Genomic DNA, 25,700 nt, shown 5'->3' on the forward strand with positions numbered 1-25,700 from the left:
TTCCGGATCCATCCAGTAGTTTCGGAGATACGGGGGGGGGCAAAAAAATGCCCCCCCCCCACCGCGCGGAAGGTGGCTGGTAGGCCCACCGCCTGCCGAGTGCCGGGTTAAATCTTGGTTTGATGCGCTTATCAATTGCGTCATGATGATTGTAAGCCTGAAAACCGTTTCTAGACTTAGACATACGAGTACAAACTACAAACGCACAAGCTGATTGATTATACAGGACGAGTTGATCTGCTCTACTAAAATCAGCCGTGCATGCAGATTGCAGAACCGGTTCGCAGGGATTCCGGATCGCTCACCCAATGACCTGCTGCTCCCACACCGACCCCGGATATGGTCCGAACCGCCGCGGCGAGATCACAAGGGGCACAATGCGTGAGTGAGCACTCACTATTTAGGCCGCTCATCTCTCCACTGCACTGGCTGTGGTGGGGACGTCAGTGTGAAGTGGCACCTTCCAGCAGTCAGTCGGACCGCACCAACCGCGCCTCGCGTCCGGTCCAGCGCCGTCGGATAACCGGTCACCGTCGAGCAGCTCCCACCAGCAGCTCGGACGGCCGGGAGTCGAGCGGCGCCGTCTCTGAGCTGGGCTGACCGCCCTGCACCACTGTCACTCCCAGCTGACAGCCAGCCGCGCCGCCCGTCGGCGGGGGCGTCGCGCCGCCTCTGATGGCACCGGCACGTGCGAGCCATCCTCGCGCGGCGCGTGGGACGGTCCGTGACCGGGCCGGCCGGTAGGATGGAGGATCCGGTCCGGCCGGCCCGTGTCGTTGCACCGCGGGGGGCAGGCCGTCTGCGGTGGCGGACTCACCCGGCCCAGGTCACTGCAGAGCTCACCGGTTCGCTCAGACGCTCGGCCGAGCTGGCGCCGCGTGGGTCCGTCGCCCGGTGCACAGTGCAGGGACTGAGAGGTGCACAGTGCACGGAATGAGCGGAGCACGGTGCACGGACTGAGCGGTGCACAGTGAGCGGACTGAGAGACGGGACTGAAAGGTGCAGAGTGACCGGACTGAGGAGTGTGGGGTGTCTGGAGTGCGTAATGCAGTGCATTGCAGATTAATGCATTGCAGATTAAAGAGTGTTGTGTCACACCTTCGCATCGCAGTTGCATCCATCGGGAGCGTGACTTCAGTGCTTAGACAATTGGGGGCGATAAAAGCTGGTGTTGTTTTACATAACCCGGTCTTTTATAACGGATCCGCAGCAACTGCTATTTCGCCTGAGCTGCGGTGATCCTTTTATTCAGCTGACCTGACCTAAACTGACCTCATATTATCTAACCACAGCTGGAAAACCCCATCTGATCCAACTTGATGTGACTAAACTTTATTCGTGCCGTCTGATCATTATTCCCAATCTAAATAACCTGTGTTCTTCGGAAACTCTTGGTCTCCCTCTCCCTCATTATTTGCCCCGTATCCCTAACCTGAGTAATACTGAGTCACTGCCGCCTCGATTGGCAAACATTGCGGTGCATCGTGAGCCTCTAAGTGAAACACAATGTATAGACGACGACATGCCACGCTGCTGGTCACACTGCTGGTGACGTTGCTGTCGTTCTGCGCGGGGCCGAGCTGGTCGGCCGTTCTCCCCGGCCTAGCGAATCGCTCCACGGACAACTGCACGACACCCGTGTCTCTGAACTCCGTGCTGCTCTCTGTGGCGCGCAGTCCCGAGGTGACTGACGAGACGGACGACGAAACCTCCCCTCTGAGCTCCAGGCTTGGTCCGTTCGGTCAGATCCCGGAGCTGGACAATCGAGACTCCTTCTCCAAAGGCGGCACAGTGATCTTCGACACCAGCCCGCTCACGCCGCAAGACTTTGAGCGTGCGGAAAACCTGGTGGAGCAACCCTCTGATGCCGATATCGATGATCTCATGTACCAGGAGGAGTATTTCCAGGGAGACATCGTCATGCCCGTCAGTGACTTTGTGGCGCTCAATGAGGACAACGCGGTGGTCGAGACTAGTCTGTGGCCGGGCGGGCGGATCTACTACACCATGTCCGGTAGGTTTACAACGCACGAGAAGAGTGTCATCGCCAGTGCCGTGAAAGAGTTCGAGCGACGCACCTGTATCCGAGTGATTCCTCTGACGCCGGGGTACACCGAGTACGATCACGTTCACGTCACCAAAGACGAGGGCTGCTTCAGCTCCGTGGGCAAGAAGGGCGGTCGGCAGGAGCTGTCACTGGGACAGGGATGTATCTTCAAAGGCATCGTGATGCACGAGTTCATGCATGCGGCAGGATTCTGGCACGAACAGAGCCGCCCAGACCGCGACGACTTCGTGCGCGTGCATTACGACAACATCAAGCCGCTGATGCGCTTCAACTTCAAAAAGTACGAGTGGGGCAAGGTGCCGAACCTTGGTCTTTCGTACGACATCGGCTCCATCATGCACTACGGGCCGTACGCGTTCGCGCGCGACAAGACTCGGCCGACATTGACGGCGCTCCGGAGCGCTGGCAATGGACGAATGGGTCAACGGGACGGATTCAGCAGCCTGGACGTGCAGAAGCTGAACAGCTTGTACGGCTGCGGGGGCACGAAGCCGAAGCCGCCACCGCCTCCGCCGCCGCCCACGCCAAAGCCCACTGTGTGTGAGGATACGAACAATCACTGCGAGTACTGGGCCACGCGAGGAGAGTGTTCGCGAAACCCGAAGTATATGTTGCAGTACTGCAAACGGTCCTGCAAGGAGTGCGGAGGTAAGAATCAACGTGGACGTTTGAAACTGCTTCTTAGTAAGTGTATGGACTTGGTGCATATAAAACGCCGGCGCAATGACACAATTTGGGATCCCCATAGCGCTCATTAAACAAAAATAGTGGATTTAACCGTCAAAATTTAAAAGTTCATGCAATCAAGGATTACGGAGTCAATCAGTAGAAGTATAGGATAAAATGGGTTGATCTTCAGTTCAACCTACCAACAATGTTCTGTTTTTAGCTGTGCGCTGTGTAATCTTTGCAATTTAGACTTCGTTCTTAGGCCATCACTGTTTATCGCAAACCACAATTATTTGCTTACTTCCCAACACACATTACGCCATTGAGCTCACAAAACGTTGAAACGTGAACAATGAACATATTATATCAAATGAACAATTTGTCGCGTAACCAGTAGAAAAGAAAATGACGACGACGACGATGCTACCTTATGATTGTGATGACATATTTTTTTTTTTTTGTTACAATCCAACGATTACTCAACGCCTCAACGTCTCGACGACTGTTCTGCGCACTATAAAGTCACTTATTTAATATAATCGACGACAATTCAAATACGATGATATGACTAATGAAATAGCTTTCACTGTGAGACGGATGCACGACGACTTAGCATAAGTTGCGCCATCGACTCCCTGACCTATGAATGAACATCAGTGCATCCGCGAAAAACTAACGTGGGAGGAGAAGCGGATTTCGCCCACAGTGTATGGGCGGGCGGGAGTGGTGAGAATGAGTCGATCAAACTGGAGGCGAGATCAGTAAGGGCGTGGGCCGAGGAACTATTGAGACCGAACCCAGCCTCCATTGTGAAAATCAGTGGGCTGTAGTGAGTGGGGTTAATTTATTCTGTCGATGCCGGTGGCGGAATCAAACACGAAACACCCGGGGTGGGCTTTGGCGAGGTATATTGGGTTTTCGCTCTTCACTTTAACCCGCGCCCTGTGTCCTTTTTCATAAAGCCTGGAATTGTAGAATTGTAGTTGTAGTTTGTAGGTTTGTACTTTCGATTGTACAAATCTGTTTCATAAAGGAAAAAGTACAATCCGAAAGTACAAACTACAATTCCACAAACGTACAACTCACATTCGGCAATTATCAGCCAAAAAAACTAGCAATCTGTTTCATAAAAAGAACGGTTCCTCTGATTTTGGGATTTCCTTGACGGAAAATACAAACGAAATCTACAACACCCTAACCGTGTGTAGAATTTCGGAGATGAAGTGTAGGAATCAGCTTAACGTTGCTAATATATTTTAATTCAATAATAACCATGCTCAGATACACAATATGTATTAATACAAGCGAGAGAGCGCAGCGAGCGAAGCGAGGTCTTTTCAATACAACGGAAAAATCTCAGTATTGAGCGGCCCGGTCCGGCCCGGCCAGTAACACTTTTGAGAGGCTAATATCTCAGCAACCGCTGGACCGATTGGCCTGCGGTCTTTTTAATTGGATAGTTCTATTCCTTCTACCCCGTAATTGACTACTCCTGATGCATTTCAGAGGCCCTTATGGCACGTGCCACCATAGGCGGTGGAACAGGGGGGGGGGGGGACACCGGGGCACTGTACCTACCCCTCTTTGATTTTGCCATTTTAACATTAGGCCTAATGGCGTTGCATGGAAAGAATGGGACCAAAAGTCGGCAGTGCCTCCCCCCTTTATTGAAGGTGTTCCGCCGCTACTGCGTGCCACGTGAAAAGTCAAGGGTGCTCATTTTCAACCTGTTTTGCAAAAGTAGTGATTTTGAGAGGCTCATATTTCAGCCGCCGCTAGGGCGATTGTCTTGCGGTACCTAATTGTTGTAGGATAGCTGCATCCCTTCTACCAAAGGTCGGATACTCTTCATCTATGTGATTGGCCCCCACTGCATGTGCAAAATGCAAAAAGAAGAGGTGCCAAATTTGTTCCCATTTCAATAACTAGGTAATTACTGGAGCGATTTCGCTGAAACTTGGCATACATGTGGGCGCCCACCTAGCAATGCATTCCCATGTGTTGCGGTTAGGGTGCTACTGCACGTGCAGGGGGTGCCTCCAGACCTAGAGAACCGCTGGGCCGATTGCACTCAAATTTGGTATACGGTTGGGGACCGGTTAGATAGAGTATACCGTGCAAAGTCTGTTTGGGCCCTATATATGGCCTTGGTTTGGGCCCCGTTTGCACCTGCGCACGTGCAGGGTGTCACATCCAGATCTTGGGAACGGCTGGGCCGCTTGCATCCGACTTTGGTGCTCAGCTAATAAATGGTTGGTAGGGTGCACAATGCACATTGCACATTGCACGAGCCAGTTGGAGGTACCCTGGCGTCCTGCACATGCATGATGCAGGGCTCACTCACTCGCTCGTTCTTCGCCCAAAAGGCAATTAACTGGCTATTTTCATCATTTTCATGTTTATATATAACTTCATGTGTGCCACATTTCCGAAAAAAAAAATGCCGGCATTGAACGGCTCGACGCGACCCCCCCCCCCCCTCGATCCGGCTGACCCACGCCAATGGCGTTTTTGAATATATGGAACTAAAGCGCTGAAATTCGTAGCATCGTTCGGGCCCAATCAGAGTTTTTAATTCGATAAAAATACGGCATTTTATCAACAATTTATTTTCCTTATTCACACGAACCTTTTATCAATAGGCAGTCATAATAAGTTAATGAATAAGATCTAAAAGTTAAGGACAAATATATACCTAGCTATTATTGATATCAATATCTGAATACATAATGATGTAACGCAGATGCGTTACATTTTTTTCATCTTTCATGCTGAACTGCAAGCTGTGCCACAAGCTGAAACACGGCCATCTGCGAGCGCCGCACAGACACGGTCAGCCGGCTAAATCGGCTGTGATACCCTCTCTCCGTCCCAGCTGCCGTCCACACAGACGGCGCAGTAGGCTCTGACAAACAGGGGTCCTCTATAGATGACCACCCCACTTCATGAGAACCCGGATCTGAAGCCAACAAATAGCATACCGAAACGCGCCATTCTGCCAGCCTCGAGCCATTAATCAGTTTAGCCTTTGGAAAACAAGACTCTGTCCCACGCTCGGCACCCCGCCAGAGAACAAGGAGAGGGGAGTGCAGACCGGCCCTGATTTGAACCAAAACAAGAAAGGGGAGCGGGGACCGACCCGGTTTGTACGAAAACAGGATGAAATGGAACTCGGTCGCCAACGACAAAATATAGGACATCTGGCCGGAGCTGACTTCAAAACAAGGGGGAGCGGAGGGCCAGGCCCGCCACCTGGCACCTCAGGCGCCGTGAGCGCCGGCGGCGAATTCCACCCGATCGCCACGTGAAAGGGTGCGACTGCATGGCCGGGGGTGCCGAACTTCAGCAAATCACGAACGTTTGAAGGCGGAGCCAAACGCACTTTCTGAGAATGGAGGACGAAGATTGGACAAGGAGATGCTGCCCGGCCCTCTGAAGTATGACGTCATCAAAAGTATAAGTTGATGAAACGGAACTGGAACGCTCTCTGGTCCTCGCTCTCTCGGACGACGCATCCCGCGCCGGTGGCACTCTCGGCCCACGTCTCTCGTCTGACATCGCGGACAGCCCACGAGACACCAGCGGCTGGCATCACGGCGCCGGCGGCGGCTCTGGCCGCCGGGCCGGGCGCTGGACGGACACGACCATCATGTCAGCGACTCCATCTCAAGTAAGGTCACGCGGTGAACACGGGTGCGCACCTAGTCCCTAAAATCCTTCAAGTAACCCCCCCCCCCCCCTCGTTACTGCTATGTGAGCCACATTATATTCCCCTTTTTAGGTGTCGTCTGCAATGTTTTAGGCCATTCAGTTTAGGTAGTTAAATTTATTCTTGGGACTTTCAGTCTAGGTAGCTTAAGTTCACAATTCGATTTCGGTAAACTATGTAACTGTGCGCGTGGCGCGAGACGCGTGCCGACGTGGACCCTCGTCCGGCGCCCCGTGGTGATTAAGGCGGACGGAGGGGATTATACACCGTGGGGAGTCTGGAAAGGGACGGGCGACTGTGTACCGCACCGCGCGGCTTGTGGGGCTCAGTTGATGGGCGGCCTGGGCCCAGAATGTTTCTTTTAAATTTGACGTGTAAGGGAATTTAAGGTGTTGCGTCGGAGTATGTAAATAAATGGGACTTGTAAATATTGAAATACGAGTGTGAGTATAGTGCTGAAGGGCAGGGATCGGAGGATGGAGCATAAAAGGCCATATGCCAACCCACAGTCGGGAAAGAGGTCATTTCCAAGGTGTCTGGCCAGAGCAATTTACAACGATCAGTTTTCTTTATCTGTTTGATTTTACACAGTGCACACAGGGATTATACGGGGAGCACAGAACACACACAGGACCTCCCTAGCCTAGCCGATACTGGAGCTTCTCCGGTTGACTCCTAAGTGCCCTTGCCAGTGGATTTCCTGGCACTCCATCCTCCCCAAATTATCCCACGGTCCAAACAATAGCGATTACACACAACATACACAGGACCTCCCTAGCCTAACCGATACTGGAGCTTCTCCGGTTGACTCCTAAGTGCCCTTGCCAGTGGATTTCCTGGCACTCCATCCTCCCCAAATTATCCCACAGTCCAAACAATAGCGATTACACACAATACACACAGGACCTCCCTGACCTAACCGATACTGGAGCTTCTCCGGTTGACTCCTAAGTGCCCTTGCCAGTGGATTTCCTGGCACTCCATCCTCCCCAAATTATCCCACGGTCCAAACAATAGCGATTACACACAACACACACACGACCTCCCTAGCCTAACCGATACTGGAGCTTCTCCGGTTGACTCCTAAGTGCCCTTGCCAGTGGATTTCCTGGCACTCCATCCTCCCCAAATTATCCCACGGTCCAAACAATAGCGATTACACACAACATACACAGGACCTCCCTAGCCTAACCGATACTGGAGCTTCTCCGGTTGACTCCTAAGTGCCCTTGCCAGTGGATTTCCTGGCACTCCATCCTCCCCAAATTATCCCACGGTCCAACAATAGCGATTACACACAACACACACCGGACCTCCCTAGCCTAGCCGATACTGGAGCTTCTCCGGTTGACTCCTAAGTGCCCTTGCCAGTGGATTTCCTGGCACTCCATCCTCCCCGAATTATCCCACGGTCCAAACGATAGCGATTATACACAACACATACAGGACCTCCCTAGCCCAACCGATACTGGAGCTCCTCCGGTTGACTCCCAAATGCCCTCGCCAGCGGATTTCCTGGCACTCCACTAATCAATTTACCAACGGTCCGCACACAAGCAACACACTAGACCTTGTTGCACACGAAATATATGTAATTTTATTCTACATGGACACTGCAAGGGATGGAACCGGGGAGATAGATGATGCACGTCACGCCCCTGTGCGTGGAGAATCCACCGACGCGGCCATGGGTTAGGAGGGAGATGAGACGCGAGTAGAGACGCGGACTGTACAAATAGAAAAATCGGGTTTCCCGAATGGCGCTAAACTCGGACAGACCCCACTAGATATAAGGCCTCGATTGAGTAAGCCCTGGATGCGTGCAATAAGTCGCGAAATTAAACGTGAGGATGAAGGCGAGTCGGGCACAGACCGCCGAGGAGGGTTTCAAGAAATGTTACCCGGTCAGCCTCGTGTCCTGGCTCGGAGGGGACGACGGGCTGTAGTCTGTCTAACCTCTGGCTAGCGGGACACGGGACCAGTGGCCCGATTGTTCCGGCCCAGGGTAGGCCTGGGTGATAATTAAGGTCACGTGGGCCGTCGCCTGGGATGTGTATCGGCGGGTGGGCCGCCGCGAGATGACGGTGTTCCGTCTCGGATTAACCCGCGCCCTGGTGTGGGTCTGAGCCACCTTCGCCCTGGTGGGGGGGGGGGGGCCAAAATGACCCCCCCCCCGTCTAACTCGAAAACGAAGAGGGCTAGGAAGACGCGGAAAAAAGCAAACGAAAGCCCATAACAAGTACGTTCGAAAGTATTTCGGTCATTTTTTCGCTAAGGTCAATATTGAGGTCGCTAGAGGTCATCATAGGTCAAATTTCAGTGTTTTCGGTGTTGCCGGACATATTCCGCTGTAGCTCGGAAACTAGAAGAGCTAGAGAGCCGCGGAAAAAAGCAATCGATAGCTCTTTTCAAGCTCTTTCGCCAAGGTTTGTCAGATTTGACCTCAGCTCAACGGTTTGGCCTACAGAGGTCATGCAAGGTCAACTTGGCAAATTTCGTTGAAAATGTTTTTAACTATAGCATGCATTCACGAGAAAATAGAGAAACGATTCATGCACCATCGTGCTTGGCTCGTCGAGACGCGTCGAATGATATATAGTTTGACCTCGAAAGGTCATTTTGAAAATTTGACCTCAGGTCAAGGTCATGACCTTACCGAAATAGGTCATGCTGCATATCATTCGATCCGCATTGACGAGACAAACACGATAAACGTCGAACGGAGTCTCTATCTCTATTCAATAACAAGTAAGTGCAGAAAAACCGCTGGTGACCTCTGGTGACCAGGGAGATGACCTAGCGTGACCTCAGCGAGGTCACAAGCAAATGGTTTCACATGGGCTGTGATTTGCTGACCCAAGACACTTCAATAACGAAATATAGGAACAATCACGCCCGATTTAGCTGAAAAACAACTACTTTTCGATTCTCCCATTGACTTATAATGGGGAGCAGCGATGACCTGACCTGACCTTAGGTCACATTTATAAAAAATCCGAGATAGCCATTTTGTAGAGCTGGGTGACATCTTCAAGTACTGTAAATTTTACATCGATCGGATAAAAGCTGTGCCTTTGAGAGAGCTTTGAACTTTTTTAGAGGTGGTGTCAGTTTTGGTGACCTTGTGACCTGACCTGACCTGACCCGAACCCCCAAAAAAAGGACATGATGTAAAAATGTTGAATAAACAGCTATACAAAGTTTCAGGGCGCTAACTCAAGTGGTTTCTGAGTTATCGCTGAAAAACCACAGGGGGGGGGGGGGGGCCAAAATGGCCCCCCCCCCCACCAGGGCGAAGGTTAACAGCCTCGGAGGCTGGGCAGATTTTAGGCTGCCGGGCTGGCCCGGAAGCCCTGAACTATGACTGGAGCGAGATGCGGTCATCAGTATCACGGATGGACCTTAGTTACCCAGCCCGGTTTCAAAAAGATAGGTAGGCCCGCTATCGGTCCCTCAAGTGGTCGGCGCGGGACGTCATTTGAAGAGCGACATAGATAGTTTCGGAGGTGGTTAGGACCCCGGGCGTCTTAGCGAGGGAATCGTATGCCGCCGGAAGAGTAATGCCCCGCGAAGGAACGTATAATGCCGCAAGACGGGGGTGAACATTAGATACCGAGCATTCGAGTCGGGTGATCGCAGTCAGACGGTGCTGGCCACCCGCAGTCAGTCGAGTAGCTCCGGCCATGCTCTGGTCCTTTCGAATAGATCTGTGACGACAGCTTAACTACCAGCCACGGATAGATAGGGCTTTGGACGCCTATGTGCTGGTAGTCGACGATGTGTGTTGAGTGCAGGATATCCCCGAGTGGACCTGCGTGCGTGGAAGACGCGTGTCGTCTTTGTAGTTAGCCGACGAGAGCTAACCTTTTTTTAGGTCGCCGGGTTGGCCCGGAAACCCTGAACTATGGCTGGTGCGAGATGCGGTCATTAGTATCACGGACGGACTTTAGTTACCCAACCCGGCTTTCAAATTTTAGATACGTCCGCCGCGGAAAGCCCGGGCTACTGAGTGCCCGGCGAGCTCTAGCTCCGGAACCGTGGGCTGGAGTGTGTTAGAGATGCTGACTGACCACTGGCAGCAGAAGGTAGGTCCACGCGCGAGTGGCAGTAAGACAAGGGCTGCGTACGTTGTTGCAAAGGTTTACCGGCCCATGCTGTAAGTCCATTGTTCGCTCAACAACCTGCGTGCGTGTGTGTTTATTATTTGTGTGTAGGTAGTTCGGCATGGTCTTGGACCCGCTATAAGTCGCGTAATTCAAGGGCGGAGTGCCGAAATCTGTGGTGGTTCGTATATTCTATTCGTGTAGCGTGAGCATTATGAAGCGTTTGTCTGATGTACGGAGCATTGTGGTTATGAAGGGATAACGGTTAATGAAATTTAAGGCCAATGACTCAATAATGACTTGCGCACGCCTTAGCACCACCGGGGGAAGTTAGGCAAAGAGGGAGGGATCGGAGACGGCTAACTCTGATAATTATGAGGTATAACTGGACGTATGACAGAAGTGAGAAGGGATGCACGAGTGGAAGTATGATTGTTGTGTATATCCGGTGGGAGATAGCCCTCAGCTAGGAAAGGCGCTGTTGTTTGAGAGTGGGACTTTTTGTTAAATAGAGTTGATTTTCTATACCAATATGATCGAGGGTAATTGATTATCATTTATCATTATCTCCCATTCCCTAACCCTGGCCTATGTGTTTCCGATGATTGATCGCCACGGAGAATGCAAAGACAGAGTCGGGACGAGTTCGCGAGGGGCTGAACCGAGAAGGGCTTTTACGAGTAGAAGCGCACCCACTAGGCCGATTTTAACACCCCCACTCGAGCCAGCCCACCTGCTGAGAAGCGACCGCCCGGTTAGCCCCGCAACGCCGCGAAATCCCGCTACAATGACTAGGTACTATACCTACCATCGATCGACTCAAGTAATATTTTTTTAACATACCTCATAATCTGACACTACAGCAACATAGGCAGTCTTTTTTTGCGGATGAAATTCTCTTGAAAAAAGAGCAGCCTACGCTCATGTCCTATTCGTTTTCGGCTCAGTCTCTTCAACCAACACAATGAAATGACCATGCACCTTCTCTTCAAGATGTAGCCCATTTCCTTTCACGCAGTAGGAAAGGCTTGTATTTGTATCAGTTTTCATCCCGTCTCCTGGGTGGCTTCAGCCTCCGGCTCCATCTATTTGCTTCTCTCTTCGTCACAATGCTCTTGCATTTTGATTTTGGCATTTTATTCGCTGGCTTTCATGTTGCTTCATGTTTCACTAGGCTGCATTACTTATCAAAACGGGTAATTCAAGGCTCAAAGCAATTTGAGGTCACGGAGGTCACATAGCCCGTCGCTAGGTAATATGACGGTCAACAATATCCATAATTGCCACTCTATTTCTCGGATGGGCTTACTGAGGTCATACCTAGACCTTTTCCAGCAATTTTTGCATTATTGTCTGAACAATTCACGAAACAGTCTTTCAAGAAACTAATGACTTGTTGGACTTACACAGATACCAAATCTCGAGACAGGCATATCTTGAAATGATTGCAATGTTGAAAATATTAATATTTTCAGCATAAAAGTTCTAGCTATGCATGTGCAAAGCGATGATTGATCTCTAAAAGCAATTCAAGTTATCTATCAATAATTATTTCTTTTAAAAATTGCAAAAACTATCAGCACATCATACGCAATTTGCAACACAACATCGAAAACTGTTGCAGAAGTTTTTGTTTACTCCGTTGTCATGGAGACGAAGCCCCGCAAAACTACGCTCCGGGATCGAAAGTACAATTCTATGGATGCCGCATGTCCAGGCTTTATGAAAAGTAGTAATTTGTAAAATTTACTCACATTATCCGTATCGTTTATACGTATTGTCTCTACAATAAGCTGCCTAAAACCATATCATATATTCAAACACATATTTGACAGGTCACGCATTGTACACAGTGCAGTAAAAAAAAACGCTCCCATCTCCATTCCCCTATTTGCTCCCTTTGCCCCCACGAGACAGGTATCTCGCTAGTTCAGGGTCAGACATAGGGTCACGGTCCAGGCCCTGGGCAATAAACTGTGCCCGCATTTCCTGATAGAGCTCGCGATACTTTTTCAGAAGGTCTGTCGACCTAGGAAGCTGCTCCGTCTCTATCATCAGAGAAGGGGTTTCGGTATCTGTTAGGATCGTGGCGAGGTCGTTCACAGCAATATCGGAGCCTTTGTCGTCATGCGTATCGAGTAAGCATTCGTGGTCGTTCCTGTTTCTCGATTCACACGAGTTTTCACTGCCCCCAGCTTGCCAATTGGTGTCGTCCTTGTCGTTGGGTTCGATGCTGCTTCCAGTTGTGTGGGCTGCTCCCATGAGAAGTGACGTGGCGTTACCACGGAGCACGGCAAGCGACACTCGCTGAAAGAGGTACTCTGTAGCCCTCCTGTCGCCGCTTTCACGTGCTATTCGCCGACCTACGTCCTTCAAGAACTGGACAGTGGACTGTCCCAGTGAGCCACTCGTTTCGACGGCGATGGGCTGGAACTTGAAACGCCTTTCCAGCGCTCCATAGCGGCGCCTCTTCCGGCTTTCGGCGGCTTCTGCTGCAGCTCCTGCATGGACCGCCGATTTACCGATGATGTAGCTGGCGTATGTATCCACGCAGGTGCTGTCCCATATAAGGCACTTGCCTTCGGTGAAGGGGAAGGTGGTCATCCCATCCGGGCGCCGGCCGTCGCCGCGATCAAGGCCTGTTGGTTCCAGCACTGATGGCATGCCTGCGCTGTGCAGGGCGCGTTTTATGACATCATTCAGCGCGGAGTGTCGCGGCAGACGGCCCGCACTCAGTTGGCAAGACAGCGAGTGCAGCCCCAGGGTGTCGACGGTGGATCCGCACCGGCAGCGGTGAGGAGCACATACCGGAGCGCCGACTCGAAGAGCAACAGCTACTCTAAGAGTTTCATGGTCGAGAAGTGTTCCGAGACTGGGCACAGGCAGTGCGTTCAGCCATGCACCGGAGTGCGGCTGCGCTGCTGTGTGAAGTCGGGCACGGTGTCTGTCATCGGGACTAGCCTCGAGCAGCTTCGCAGCTTCAGCGGCTGCCGCGGTTAGATCCCAAACGCGCTGCCGTCCCTGTTCGGAGGCGTCCGGGAGGGACTTTTCAATTAGACAATCACTATTCTTTAGAATTGTGATTTTCTATTGAAAATCCCAACCTGAGCTACCTCTCTAGGGGGGTGTTTAGCGTTTCTGCCGCGATTTGGGTCATTTTGAATCCCTCAAAAACGGCACGGTAGAATTTTTTGCCATTTTCAGCGTTTGGTCCCGTATCGGGGAGCTACCGGCTGGCATCGGTCGCTTGAAATATAATTAACCCGTTTTGGGGTAATCCGCACGTGCATTTTCCCATAGGGTTAACATGGGGGAAAATTGGAAATTCGATTTGCGAAAAATTTCGTCAATTATATTTGCTGATATTTTTAGGGTCGGATCTCGGGCTGGCACCCCAACTGACGGTGGTAATTATTTAAAATATAATTGACAAAATTTCGGGTAATCGTCACAAACAGTTACCCCATGTTGAGCCTATGGCGAATTCGAAAAATTATTTTCAAATCGATTTTGCAAAAAAAATTCCACGTTAGATTTTGAAAAAGTTCCAATATGTTGTGCCCCGGGGTGTCGGCTACCACATGGTATGGGTCAGATATGGGGCGATTGAACAGCACGTGCCACGTGCAAACGTGTTTGATGGGGTAACCTCCGGGAAAATCCGACATTGGCCTATTTGGGGTTCTATGGCGCGGAAACGACTTCAGCTAGCGACACCAAATCAGTGCAGCTTTCGCATTCTCTGACTTTCGCATTCTCTCATGCGAAAGTCAGGTTTGTAAAATTGTACTTTGAAAACTACAAATGTACAAACTACAATCGGATTGTAGAATCTTTATGAAAAAGGACACTGGTGGGGTCTGTTTATAACGCGACCTGGTTGGGGGGGGGGGCTATTTTTTGCCCCCCTTCGTATCTCCGAAACTACTGGACGGATCCTCAAAATTCAAACGGCGTTCGAAAGGCCTGTCAAATTTGTGGGGGGAAAACAAATTTCATTGACCTCGGGGTCACCGATGACGTCACAGGTCAGGTCAAAGATGAAATGTTTCACAGTTCACGGGTCTTCTAGGGAATGCGCTATAACACCGAAGAAAACGCATTTTGTAGAGTATCAGCGATAGGGCGTCAGTTGCCTAGTACATATGTTGCTATAAGAGGTCACTGACAATACCAGGTCAGGTCACAGGTCAGGTCACCAAGGGTCAAAGGTCAGGTCACATGAACCTAACTTTAGGTACTAAGGTTGTGCGATGCATGTTTTATGGCCAATTTTTCATTTCCAACTCAATGGTGTTGGTTATAGGACTATCAGGTACGGCTTAGGTCACTTTCTGGTGAAAGTCAGGTCAAGGTCAGGTCAAAAAAGGTCAAATTTTAATCGTTTTTTCTGTTTTTGCAAAGCCTGACAGCTCTTCCCGCGAAACCCTTTTTTGGGTCGAAAACGACAGAACATGACGTCACTCGGACGCCATTTCTGGCCAACCTATCATAGCCTTTGGAAAAATTTTGGTCACACTGTGTAAAATTGATGTCCGGAAGGGTACTGAAAATTTGGTGACGAACGGCGCAGCGGTTCTGGAGATATATCGAAAAGTCTGGAGGGGGGGGGGGGCAAAAAATAGCCCCCCCCACCAGTGTCCTTTTTCATAAAGCCTGGAATTGTATAATTGTAGTTGTAGTTTGTAGGTTTGTACTTTCGATTGTACAAATCTGTTTCATAAAGGAAAAAGTACAATCCGAATGTACAAACTACAATTCCACAAACCTACAACTCACATTCGGCAATTATCAGCCAAAAACTAGCAATCTGTTTCATAAAAAGAACGGTTCCTCTGATTTTGGGATTTCCTTGACGGAAAATACAATCGAAATCTACAACGCCCTAACCGTGTGTAGAATTTTGGAGATGAAGCATAGGAATCAGCTTAACGTTGCTAATAATCTAATTCAATAATAACCAATGCTCAGATACACGATATGTGTTATTACGAGCGAGAGAGCGCAGCGAGCGAAGCGAGGTCTTTTCAATATAACGAAACAATCTCAGTATTGAGCGGCCCAGTCCGGCCCGGCCAGTAACACTTTTGACGGGCTAATATCTCAGCAACCGCTGGACCGATTGGCCTGCGGTCTTTTTTGTTGGTTGGTCCTATTCCTTCTACCCCGTAATTGACTACTCCTGATGCATTTCAGAGACCCTCGTGGCACGCGCCACCATAGGCGATGGAGCGGGGGGGGGGGGGGGGGCACCGGGGCACCGTTTGATTTTGCTATTTTATCATTAGCCCTATGGACGTTGCATGGAAAGAATAGGACCAAAAGTCGGCAGGAAGGTGTTCCGCCACTACTGCGTGCCACGTGAAAAGTCAAGGTTGTTCATTTTCAAGCTGTTTTGCAAAAGTAGTGATTTTGAGAGGCTCATATCTCAGCAGCCGCTAGGGCGATTGTCTTGCGGTAATTGTTGTAGGGTAGCTGCATCCCTTCTACCAAAGGTCGGATACTCTTGACCTATGTGAGTGGCCCCCACTGCATGTGCAAAAAGCAAAAAAGAAGAGGTGTAACTTTGTTCCCAATTCAATAACTACATAGGTTATTACTGGGGCGATTTCGCTGAAACTTGGCATACATGTGGGCACCTTCGGGCCTATTCATTGTTTATAATTCAATAAAAAGACGGCATTTTATCAACAATTTATTTTCCTTATTCATTTGAACCTTTTATCAGAGGGCTGTTCTCGGGCCCTGTGTGCGGTCGGACCGCACACAGCCTCGAAGCTCCGCCCACTGCGTCCCTACGTCAGCCTTCCGTCACCGCACACAGCGATCGCTGTGGCCGGTCGGAGGGGTGTTCACGGGCACCGCACACTGCTGCGTGCGGTGTGTGCGGTGCGTCCAGCAGGCGTGGGGGTAGGGGATGGGTAGGCGGCTCTGACGTCACGGCTGCGTGCTGCGTGCGGTGGACGGTCCGCTGTGGCCAGTCCCGACCGGCCACAGCGGTCGCTGTGTGCGGTGACGGAAGGCTGACGTAGGGACGCAGTGAGCGGAGCTTGGAGGCTGTGTGCGGTCCTACCGCACACAGCGACCGCTGCACAGTGGCCCTTTTTCAGAATTAGCACGCATAAATTCAAAATATTTTTTTTCTTCTTTTGAGTAACAAGCAGTCTAATCGTGTGCAAAACATTCCAAACTATCCGATGGTGCCATTTTTACCTCCTAAAAAATAATTATCTTTGGTAAAACTGACCGCAAAATCGAAGTTTGTCGAGAGGCGCGCGGACACCACCGGCGGACCCTAAAAAGTAGGGTGAGATGAACATCAATTTGTAAGGCTTTCGGTGAGAAAATATTAAAAATTAGTGGCATGGCTGTGAAGCTGAGTTTACGTAGAAGCCCTAGAAACCACAATTTTCATTGTATAAACTTAAATAGACCACTTTTGCCGAATATTGTGGACACAATAACAGGACAATTATTAACTGGAGATGGCGGCATACATATGAAGCTTTATGTTAACCCTATTAGTGGCAGGCTCCTGGCTACCCCATATTAGTGGCAGGGGGGGGGGGCTGTTTACGACCCCCCCCTTGATATCTCGAGATCTAACGGGCCGATTTTCAAAATTCAAACGGCATTCGATGTGGCTCAACGAGATCTACATTTCTAAAAAAAATAAAATTAAAAAATGTCAATAGGGGGGTAGAGGGGGGTAAAAACGGGCAAATTGCAGATACATTTTAGACTGTTTATCACGGCCAGGTTTCTGAACCAATCTTAACGCAACTTTTGCCGATCGATAGAGAATGAACCAGGAATTCACATGGATCCTAAAAATATGCATTTTCAAAAATCATAGGCGGATACAGATCATTGAGATTGGGGGTACACAAAAAGTATAGTAAATAAGGTTTTTGTTGGTACTGTTTCTAAAAAGGGTGGCAATGGTCTTGTTATGTTACAATTTTGTTATGAGAGAACGACTAAAATTGTATTGGTCATGCATAGGCGGTGTCAGGGCACCTATGTTGGGAGGTAAAAAATAACCCCCCTTTTTGGACGCCTGGATCCGCCTATTATAGCAAAAACGAGTCAAAAGAGGATGCACAATAACTTTGTATATGTTATCACATGATACCTTTCATTCACTGTTCGTAAGACTGGTGCAGCATCGTGATCTTCGCCCAAATGACTCGCTTCACGAATAGGACCCCCCAATTCCCAGTGCTCTGGAGCCGCCCCTGGTAAAGTTATGAACTTGAAATTTTCAGGGAATGTGCCCAATTTAGTTTTAGGAAAAGTCAGAAAATTTCAGCATCGTAGCTTCAGCGGTTTCGGAGATATTCCCGAAAAACCTGAGGGGTGGATAAAAACAACCCCCCCTGCCACTAATAGGGTTAACCCGCGCCCTGCTGGGGGGGGTGTTTGAACACCCCCCCCCCCCCCTTGTGGTTTTTCGCGAATATCTCAAAAACGGCGGCGCGGAGCGCCGCCGTTTTTGGTACACCTTATCATACATCAATTCTACACATGTTGTGAAAATTTCAGACCAAGGTCATTCAAGGTCAGGTCACCAGGTCACTTGAAGTGACCTCACCTCATAAAAAGTTTCAATGTCTGTCATAGCTACACCGAGTGACCGATCGCTTTGAAACTTTCAGCGATTGCTAAGAGCAATAGCATGTACAAAATGTATATCTCAGAATTTTGATATCGATGACCTAAGGTCAGGTCAATTTTGCGACCTCCCCATTATAAGTCAATGGGAGAAAATTGAAATGCGCCTCTTTTGGATGAAAGACATTATAAACACTCCCAAACACCGAATTACAAGTGGTTTAGACACACTGAACATGAAAATGGTGTCCGTGACCCTTGTTTATGCCCTGAGGTCATCTTAGGTCACGAATGGTATCTAACAGTTTTTCGCAAATAACTTTTGATAGAGGCATGCTAGAGCGATGAAAACGCCTTAGATGTGTTCAGCTCGACGATACGGATCGACTGATATGCAACATGACCCTTTCCGGTCAGGTCATGACCTTGACCTGAGGTCAAATTTTCAAGTTGACCTTTCAAGGTCAAGTTATAGTTCATTCGATGCGTCTTGACGAGAGGAACACGATGCCGGTAAAAGTAAGCTCGTACAGGGCTTGGGTCAAAAGTTATTGCAGAAAAACTGTTTCCAAAAAAATCGGCTATTTTTGTAGTTTTTGCCCCCTGCAGGCAAAACCGTTGATGTTAGGTCAAATCTGAGAGAATTACTCAGAAAGGGCGTTAATAGGGCTATCGAATGCGCTTTTCCGCGGCGCTGTAGCTCTATTGGTTCCCGAGTTATACGTTGGCTTCTTGGAAATTTTCGCCATTCGACCTGGAAATCGGCGAAATTTTGCCTTCAATGACCTCTGGTGACCTGACCTTTGACCTGACCAAAAAATTGACCGAAGTGATTTCGTCATTATTTTTGACGCTCTTTCGAACGCCGCCTTCCGCGTATCGCTACGTGGCCCAGGAGCCGAGTTACAAGGGGGGGGGGTGTTCAAACACCCCCCCCCCCAGCAGGGCGTGGAAATCCAGGACCCCCAGCCGGGCGCGGGTTAAGTAACACACTCTGGGACATATCGTATTATACATCGTTCGAATCGCCGATCTCTTCTGACCATGTCCACCAAAGGGCATCGCGCCATTTTGCGCCATTTTGCTTCTACGGTGAATAACGTGAGCCAGTTCAGTCCGCGAGCGGCTGTGGCTCCTATTCGATACGACTAAGCTCATTGACCTGGCTCGAAGCTGGTGTCACCTGGTGGGCGCCTAAATGTGGCTTGACTTTTGCCATAAGATGTGCTTATTGAAATGTCATATAGGCATAACGCTGTGCTCAAGAAAAACTGTCCGATTTCTTGTCGCGTTTGATGTCCAAGCCGCACAAGTCCCGAGTGGTCGGCTTAAGATCTAACGTCAAAAGCGCCTATGTGTTTGTATTGTTCGCGTCGCGCTGACCTTAGTTGCTGCCCGGCCGGGGCCGATTAACGGTGGCTGGCAACAGCTGCAGATGCGGTCACGTGACGCCCTGAGGCGTCCTGGCGGTCAGTGCAGCGCGGTCGGCTGGCGGGCTCGCCACACTTGCGTTCGGAGCGGCCTGGGCCGGCGGGCGAGCCGTGCGAACGTGCGCCAAATCTTGGGCCGAGCGGCCTGTCGCTGTTGGGCCGAATCTCCTTAGGCAGTTCGTTTCTTTTCTTGTCTTTGCATTGGCAGGGAATACGTCCTTGATCACGTGGTGATGTCTTGCACCACTTTCAGGTGATGTGGGAATTAATGCGTGCTAATTCTGAAAAAGGGCCACTGTGCGCTGTGGCCGGTCGGGACTGGCCACAGCGGACCGTCCACCGCACGCAGCCGTGACGTCAGAACCGCCTACCCATCCCCTACCCCCACGCCTGCTGGACGCACCGCACACACCGCACGCAGCAGTGTGCGGTGCCCGTGAACACCCCTCAGTACTCAGTAGGCAGTCATAATAAGTTGACGAATAATATTTAGAAGTCAAGGATAAATATATACCCAGCTGAAATTGATATCAATATCTGAATACATTATGCCTAGGTACTTGTAATTACCATCGATCGACTTATGTAACATTATTTTAAAGATAGCTCATAATCTCACATTAACAGCAGTCTTTTTGTGGATGAAATTCTCTGGAAAAAAGAGCAGCTTACGCTCATGTCCTATTCGTTTCCGGCTCAGTCTCTTCAACCAACACTAATGGAATGACCATGCACATTCTCTTCAAGATGTAGCCCATTTCCTTTCACGCAGTAGGAAAGGCTTGTATTTTTATCAGTTTTCATCCCGTCTCCTGGGTGGCCCCAGCCTCCGGCTCCATCTATTTGCTTGTCGCTTCGTCACAATGCTCTTGCATTTTGATTTTGGCATTTTATTCGCTGGCTTTCCTGTTGCTTCATGTTTCACTAGGCTGCATTACTTATCAAAACGGGTAATTCAAGGCTCAAAGCAATTTGAGAGCCCGTCACTAGGTAATATGACGGTCAACAATATGCATAATAGCCACTCTATAACTCGGATCGGCTTAACCTAAGCCTTTTTCAGCCATTTTTGCATTATTGTCTGAACAATTCATGAAACAGTCTTTCAAGAAACTAATGACTTGTTGGACTTACTCAGATACCAAATCTCGAAAGAAGCACATCTTGAAATGATTGCAATGTTGAAAATGTTAATACTTTCAGCATAAAAGTTCTAGCTATGCATGTGCAAAGCGATGGCTGATCCTTAAAAGCAATTCAAGTTATTTATCAATAATTATTTCTTTTAAAAATTGCAAAAAAACTGTCAGCACACCACACGCAATTTGCAACACAACATCGGAAACTGTTGCAGAAGTTTTTGTTTATTCCGTTGCTATGGAGACGAAGCCCCGCAAAACTACGCTCCCGGATCGAAAGTACAATTCTATTGACGCCGCATGTCCAGGCTTTATGAAAAGTAGTAGTTTGTAAAATTGTACTTTGAAAACTACAAATGTACAAACTACAATCGGATTGTAGAATCTTTATGAAAAAGGACACAGGGCGCGGGTTAACCCCTTGGCCTGGCGATGGTCAATAAATTTGTTGATAAACGACACCGTAACTCATAAATGGAATAAAATCACATAAATTGTAAACAGGATATCTACTTAATCGAACTCTGTCTCGACTTTAAAGGTAGTGTGCCACCTTTGAAAGATTTCCCGTTTTATTTTTCCTAGGATAAGAAGCTTCTGTTTTTACCTAATATCGCAAAAAAAAATCAAAAATGGGCCTGGAATAGTGCCTTTTTCGCCTAAAAGTTTATCGGTTTTTAGATATGTATAACAACTGTAGTGGGCTCACCTGCAAACAGGCGTCGGGCAACAATCGCGAATGCGGCGCACTTGTGACAATAAGCAAAGGTCATTATAGTGTTACGACCATACGACGTACGGGAATGAGTTATCAGCTGTCTAATCGTAGACAACACAATGTCGAGCCTTAAACTGTAAGCCTGTATTGGTATTGTTTCTTAAATTTGGCTGTCGAACATTAATTTGTGGTTTGAAATATGATTTTATGTAAAATAATTGATATGAAACAGCCGTCTCTTAAGTTATGACCCCATTACACCACACGCAAGTGGCAGAAATGACAATGATCAGCTGACGCATTTTTCTTGGCCGAAGTCAGAGCGCGCGGCCCGACGCACCACGCGTATTTGGAAATTCCGACCTCGACGAGCATCAGAAGCCACCTAACAGGCGTGTTCGAAACCGCAGGAGATGATGATGAACGGGTTTATCGAAACTTGATTGGATGAGCCTATCGGTAATAGCGATTTTAGTGTGTGCATTTATTGTTCATAGTGGTGTGAAATGTGGTTGGGGTACGACCGACAACCCGTGGGGGCGAATTTCGCACTGGGGTACTCAAAATTTGAAGAATTTAAGACGTTTCCATAAGTTTTGAAGGTATGGATAAGTTCTAAAAATCCGGTTCTCCTTATCCGGGTCATTAACTCCATATGGTCCAAGAAAGCTGGCACACTACCTTTAACCTGTTTTCTCTTTGCCAAAGAATTTACCCTCACTTCGTCAAACATCTTCCTAGCCCGACTGAAGGAGGCATTAAGAGCTTCAAACTTTTAGGCGAGCAAACAGGTCTGCTCACAGCCCTGCTACCCTGGCGAGGAGCACGGAAACTGACGCTCGCTCGGTTGTGTAGAGCGTCGCTAGCGATCACCCTGTGCCGACCCAGATGGCGCAGCTGTCCCTGTATATGTACCAGGCAGGCACCAGTTTTGCTGAGGTGAAGGCACGGTCGTGTTGGTCAAATGTTTCTCTATCACTGCCTCCCTATACTGGAAGGCTCAATTGAAGTACTTTGTGTTAAATCTTTGGGTGCTGCCCGTAAACTTCTTCAAAGGTCAATGTGTTGAAGGTTGTCTTGTGGACGGTTGGAGCTCTGGGCTGCGCAGCTGCCAGGCTTACGGTTCACATCCGTTCATGCCGTGTGGCAAATAATTACAAAATTACCATCTATCCTCAGGCATCCCAAGTCTCACCATCCGACCCTTGATCAATTTACCTGCGCTCTTGGATGAGGGCAACCTCACACAGGTTACCTACCGGTGCTGTCAGTTGTTGTAGAAATATATTTCTCCAGGTTAACCGTTTGAACGGGTAGGTGACCTGTCACGTCTGGTTTAACAGGGTAGAGTCAAATGCTTTCGCGCATTTAGTCAGCGGTCAAATCAGTCGAAACGCCTCTTACATCCCCCCCCCCCGAAAAAAAACAGCAAAAAGTAAGTACCCTCCGGTGCCCGGTTCACCAAGATCAGTGAACATAATAAGCTTACCCAGCATAACCCCTGGATTACGCTCTGCTATAGTTAATCGTGGTCTCATCATGTTCAAAGACGGTGAACATCACAGGAGCAGTCAATTGTGAACTCGTGGTATTGCTTAGTGGCACCAGTTGTTTTCTACGCGATAGATTCGACGCATTTACAATTCTCTCCTCTTCCACAGACTGCCGGGACATGAACAAATCCTGCCTATCATGGGCCGAGCGGGGCGAGTGCGGCAGGAACCCCAGCTACATGCACGTCTACTGCCGGCTCTCCTGTAGCCTCTGCCAGGCCCCGCCAAAGCCTCCACCGAGTCCCTGCAAGGACAACAACAGCAACTGCGCCGGCTGGGCCAGCGCCGGCGAGTGCTACAAAAACCCCAGCTACATGCTGGTCGTGTGCAAATTGTCGTGCAACAAGTGCTAATGGTGGTGCAATGTGGCAGAGTGGGTGATGTGTGTTGTTATGACGGGATGACATTGCTGGAAGGTGGATGGGTCTAGTGGACAAGGATTGGAGTTGAAGGAACAGTACAGAATATAAAGGGAGCCTAGTGGGGGATGGGGGGGGGGGCACTGACTAGACAGAAGCTAGAGTTTGATGCGGTCGATTCAGTTTGGAGGTAAACGTAAAGCTCAATGCTAAGTCGATCTGTATATGCTATTGAGAAATATGTACATATTTTTATGTAATGTTAAACCTATTTATTTACCATTGTCGACTGAGTGTATGTGGTGCTATCAATGCAGAAATGCCTACTTTATCAACGTTGTGCGTTAAATAATTGCGAATAAATATGGGGAACTCTATAACCTCCGGTCACCAACGTACCTCGAGATTTAACACTACCTGATAAAGCGATTCGGGAAGTTTGGACTGCCGGTCATAAGCCAGCACACACCGGTCTCCAGCGGGTCAGCCGTTTGGTGACCCAGAAACTGACGTCAGTGGTCGGCAGCAAACTGGTTATCCTGACACTCCAGGCATGTTCTTATCACAGTATCCAGGCAACAAATGCGAAACTCAGACAAGCACAACTAACAAGACAAACTGATATACCTGAGCACACAAGACCGGCACGGCGGGTGAGAATATGACCAATGCATTCGTTGATTGTGCCGCTCTGTTCCAACAACAACCGGTTTAGAGAGATTAGCTGATCTCTTATCAAAATCTGGTTACAGTCTAGGGTCCTAGAAATAAGTAAGGTTAAAAAAAGAAAGAACCTGAAATGGTATGTTCCAGCGGTTTAGCGTGGATATAAGAAGCCAATATACCATAGATAACATGATTCATGTTATCAATGCCAATACATCATTCGGGAAAATACGTGTGGAAAACAACATGCAGTTTGTCGGGCCAGGAGCATTGAGAATAAAGTTGGAAAATGAACATCAAACAAAATTGAAGAAACAATCTAAGCTTCCCGGTATACGCAGCTTCGTGGCATTAACGACTTTCACAAGGTGAGAAATATGAAATACCTGTGCTTTTTACCATTTTTTAAACAACTTTTGTTTGGCTCGGATAATGAATAATTGTTACATTTCTATATAGCGTCTCAACATTTAAAACATTATTAAGTAATCTTCCAACATGACTACTAAAACTTTGATCCGATTGTGTCAGTTTTTTTTACAGTTTGCGCGCGTTTGGTGTTCCGTTTTGGAGATACGTAGGTATAACACCCGGAATAAGTAAGATATTTTCCACCAGCTGTAGGTTTAATAGCTGCATCACGGCTCTTTGTGTTTCTTATCTTTTTTATATTCAAAATCAGACTGCGATGCCAGAAAAGTGCTATGTACCGAGAGGTCGCTGGCACCAGTTGACCCAGTTCACTTGAAACAACGCATACAGCTGCTTTTATAAAGCTAGCTATAAGCATATAGCTTTCCAGAGAGTTGCTTTCTAGCTCCCTTCCTGGAAAGCTTCCTAGCGTGATTCACAGGTAAGTACCACTTAGCGGTACAGACGCCGTCTTTCTTCCGAACAATTACCCCCACTTCCTGGCCAAGCAGTCCTTCCTGACAAGAGTGCCGGGAACATGTCAGCCACCACGCCCTGAACACATCAACCAGCACGATAGTTTGTCCACGATTGGGTTCCTCGGCTTTTGTGAGTTTGATATGCATCATTTTCTTTCTGTTCTCTGTGGCTATCGTCTTGAAATGCCTCTTTTACTTCTCGTCCTGAGATCTTTGCTGTCTTAACACTTATCCCAATAATCACATTCTGGTTTCATATCTTCTGTCTAATCTGTCTTTCCTTTTGACCTAGTTTCCTATCAAATATGTTGTTATGTTCCAAGTTGCATCTACGCTGTCTTGCCCCGTTCCCCGTTGGCCGTTTAGCAAGCCTTCTATCGCGTTACTTCATTTTCATGGATTTACCGTTGCCCTCTATGGTTTTCTTTCACCATTTTGTTTTCGATCTCGTAGCCTTGAATGACACGCTTTCAAAGGCGCACACTGACATCCTAACCCTCTTTCTCCCTTAGCACCACCGACACCACCAATCGATCTATTGAAGCCTCACAAATGCAGCCCTGAACACCCGTCACGTATAAATATGTACATTCTGATGCAAACGGACACGCCAGCTTCCACGTTATGATTCATTTGTGTCCCCCAAATGATAACCATCACAGCCACACGCCATTTCTCTTTTCACGGCAGACAAGTGCGCGTACAATTTGGCACAACTGATGCGCTCAAGGTCATCAGTAGCACCTGTGCTGCCGGCGGTCAGGGACGAGTGCCGGGGCTGT

At 48.8% G+C, this 25,700-nt stretch overlaps 1 protein-coding gene across 1 annotated transcript; it reads left to right on the top strand.

Moving 5' to 3' along the window:
- The first annotated feature begins 773 nt into the window (after positions 1-773).
- LOC122371300 (zinc metalloproteinase nas-15-like) lies at positions 774-23,733 on the top strand. Its single transcript, XM_043347513.1, has 2 exons — positions 774-2,716; positions 23,112-23,733. The coding sequence occupies exons 1-2, from the start codon at positions 1,507-1,509 to the stop codon at positions 23,354-23,356; spliced, it is 1,455 nt and encodes a 484-aa protein (XP_043203448.1). The 5' UTR covers positions 774-1,506; the 3' UTR covers positions 23,357-23,733.
- Positions 23,734-25,700: the final 1,967 nt, after the last annotated feature.

Source organism: Amphibalanus amphitrite, unplaced genomic scaffold (assembly GCF_019059575.1).
Source record: "Amphibalanus amphitrite isolate SeventyFive unplaced genomic scaffold, NRLGWU_Aamphi_draft 001230F_arrow, whole genome shotgun sequence".
Classification (NCBI taxonomy): domain Eukaryota; kingdom Metazoa; phylum Arthropoda; class Thecostraca; order Balanomorpha; family Balanidae; genus Amphibalanus; species Amphibalanus amphitrite.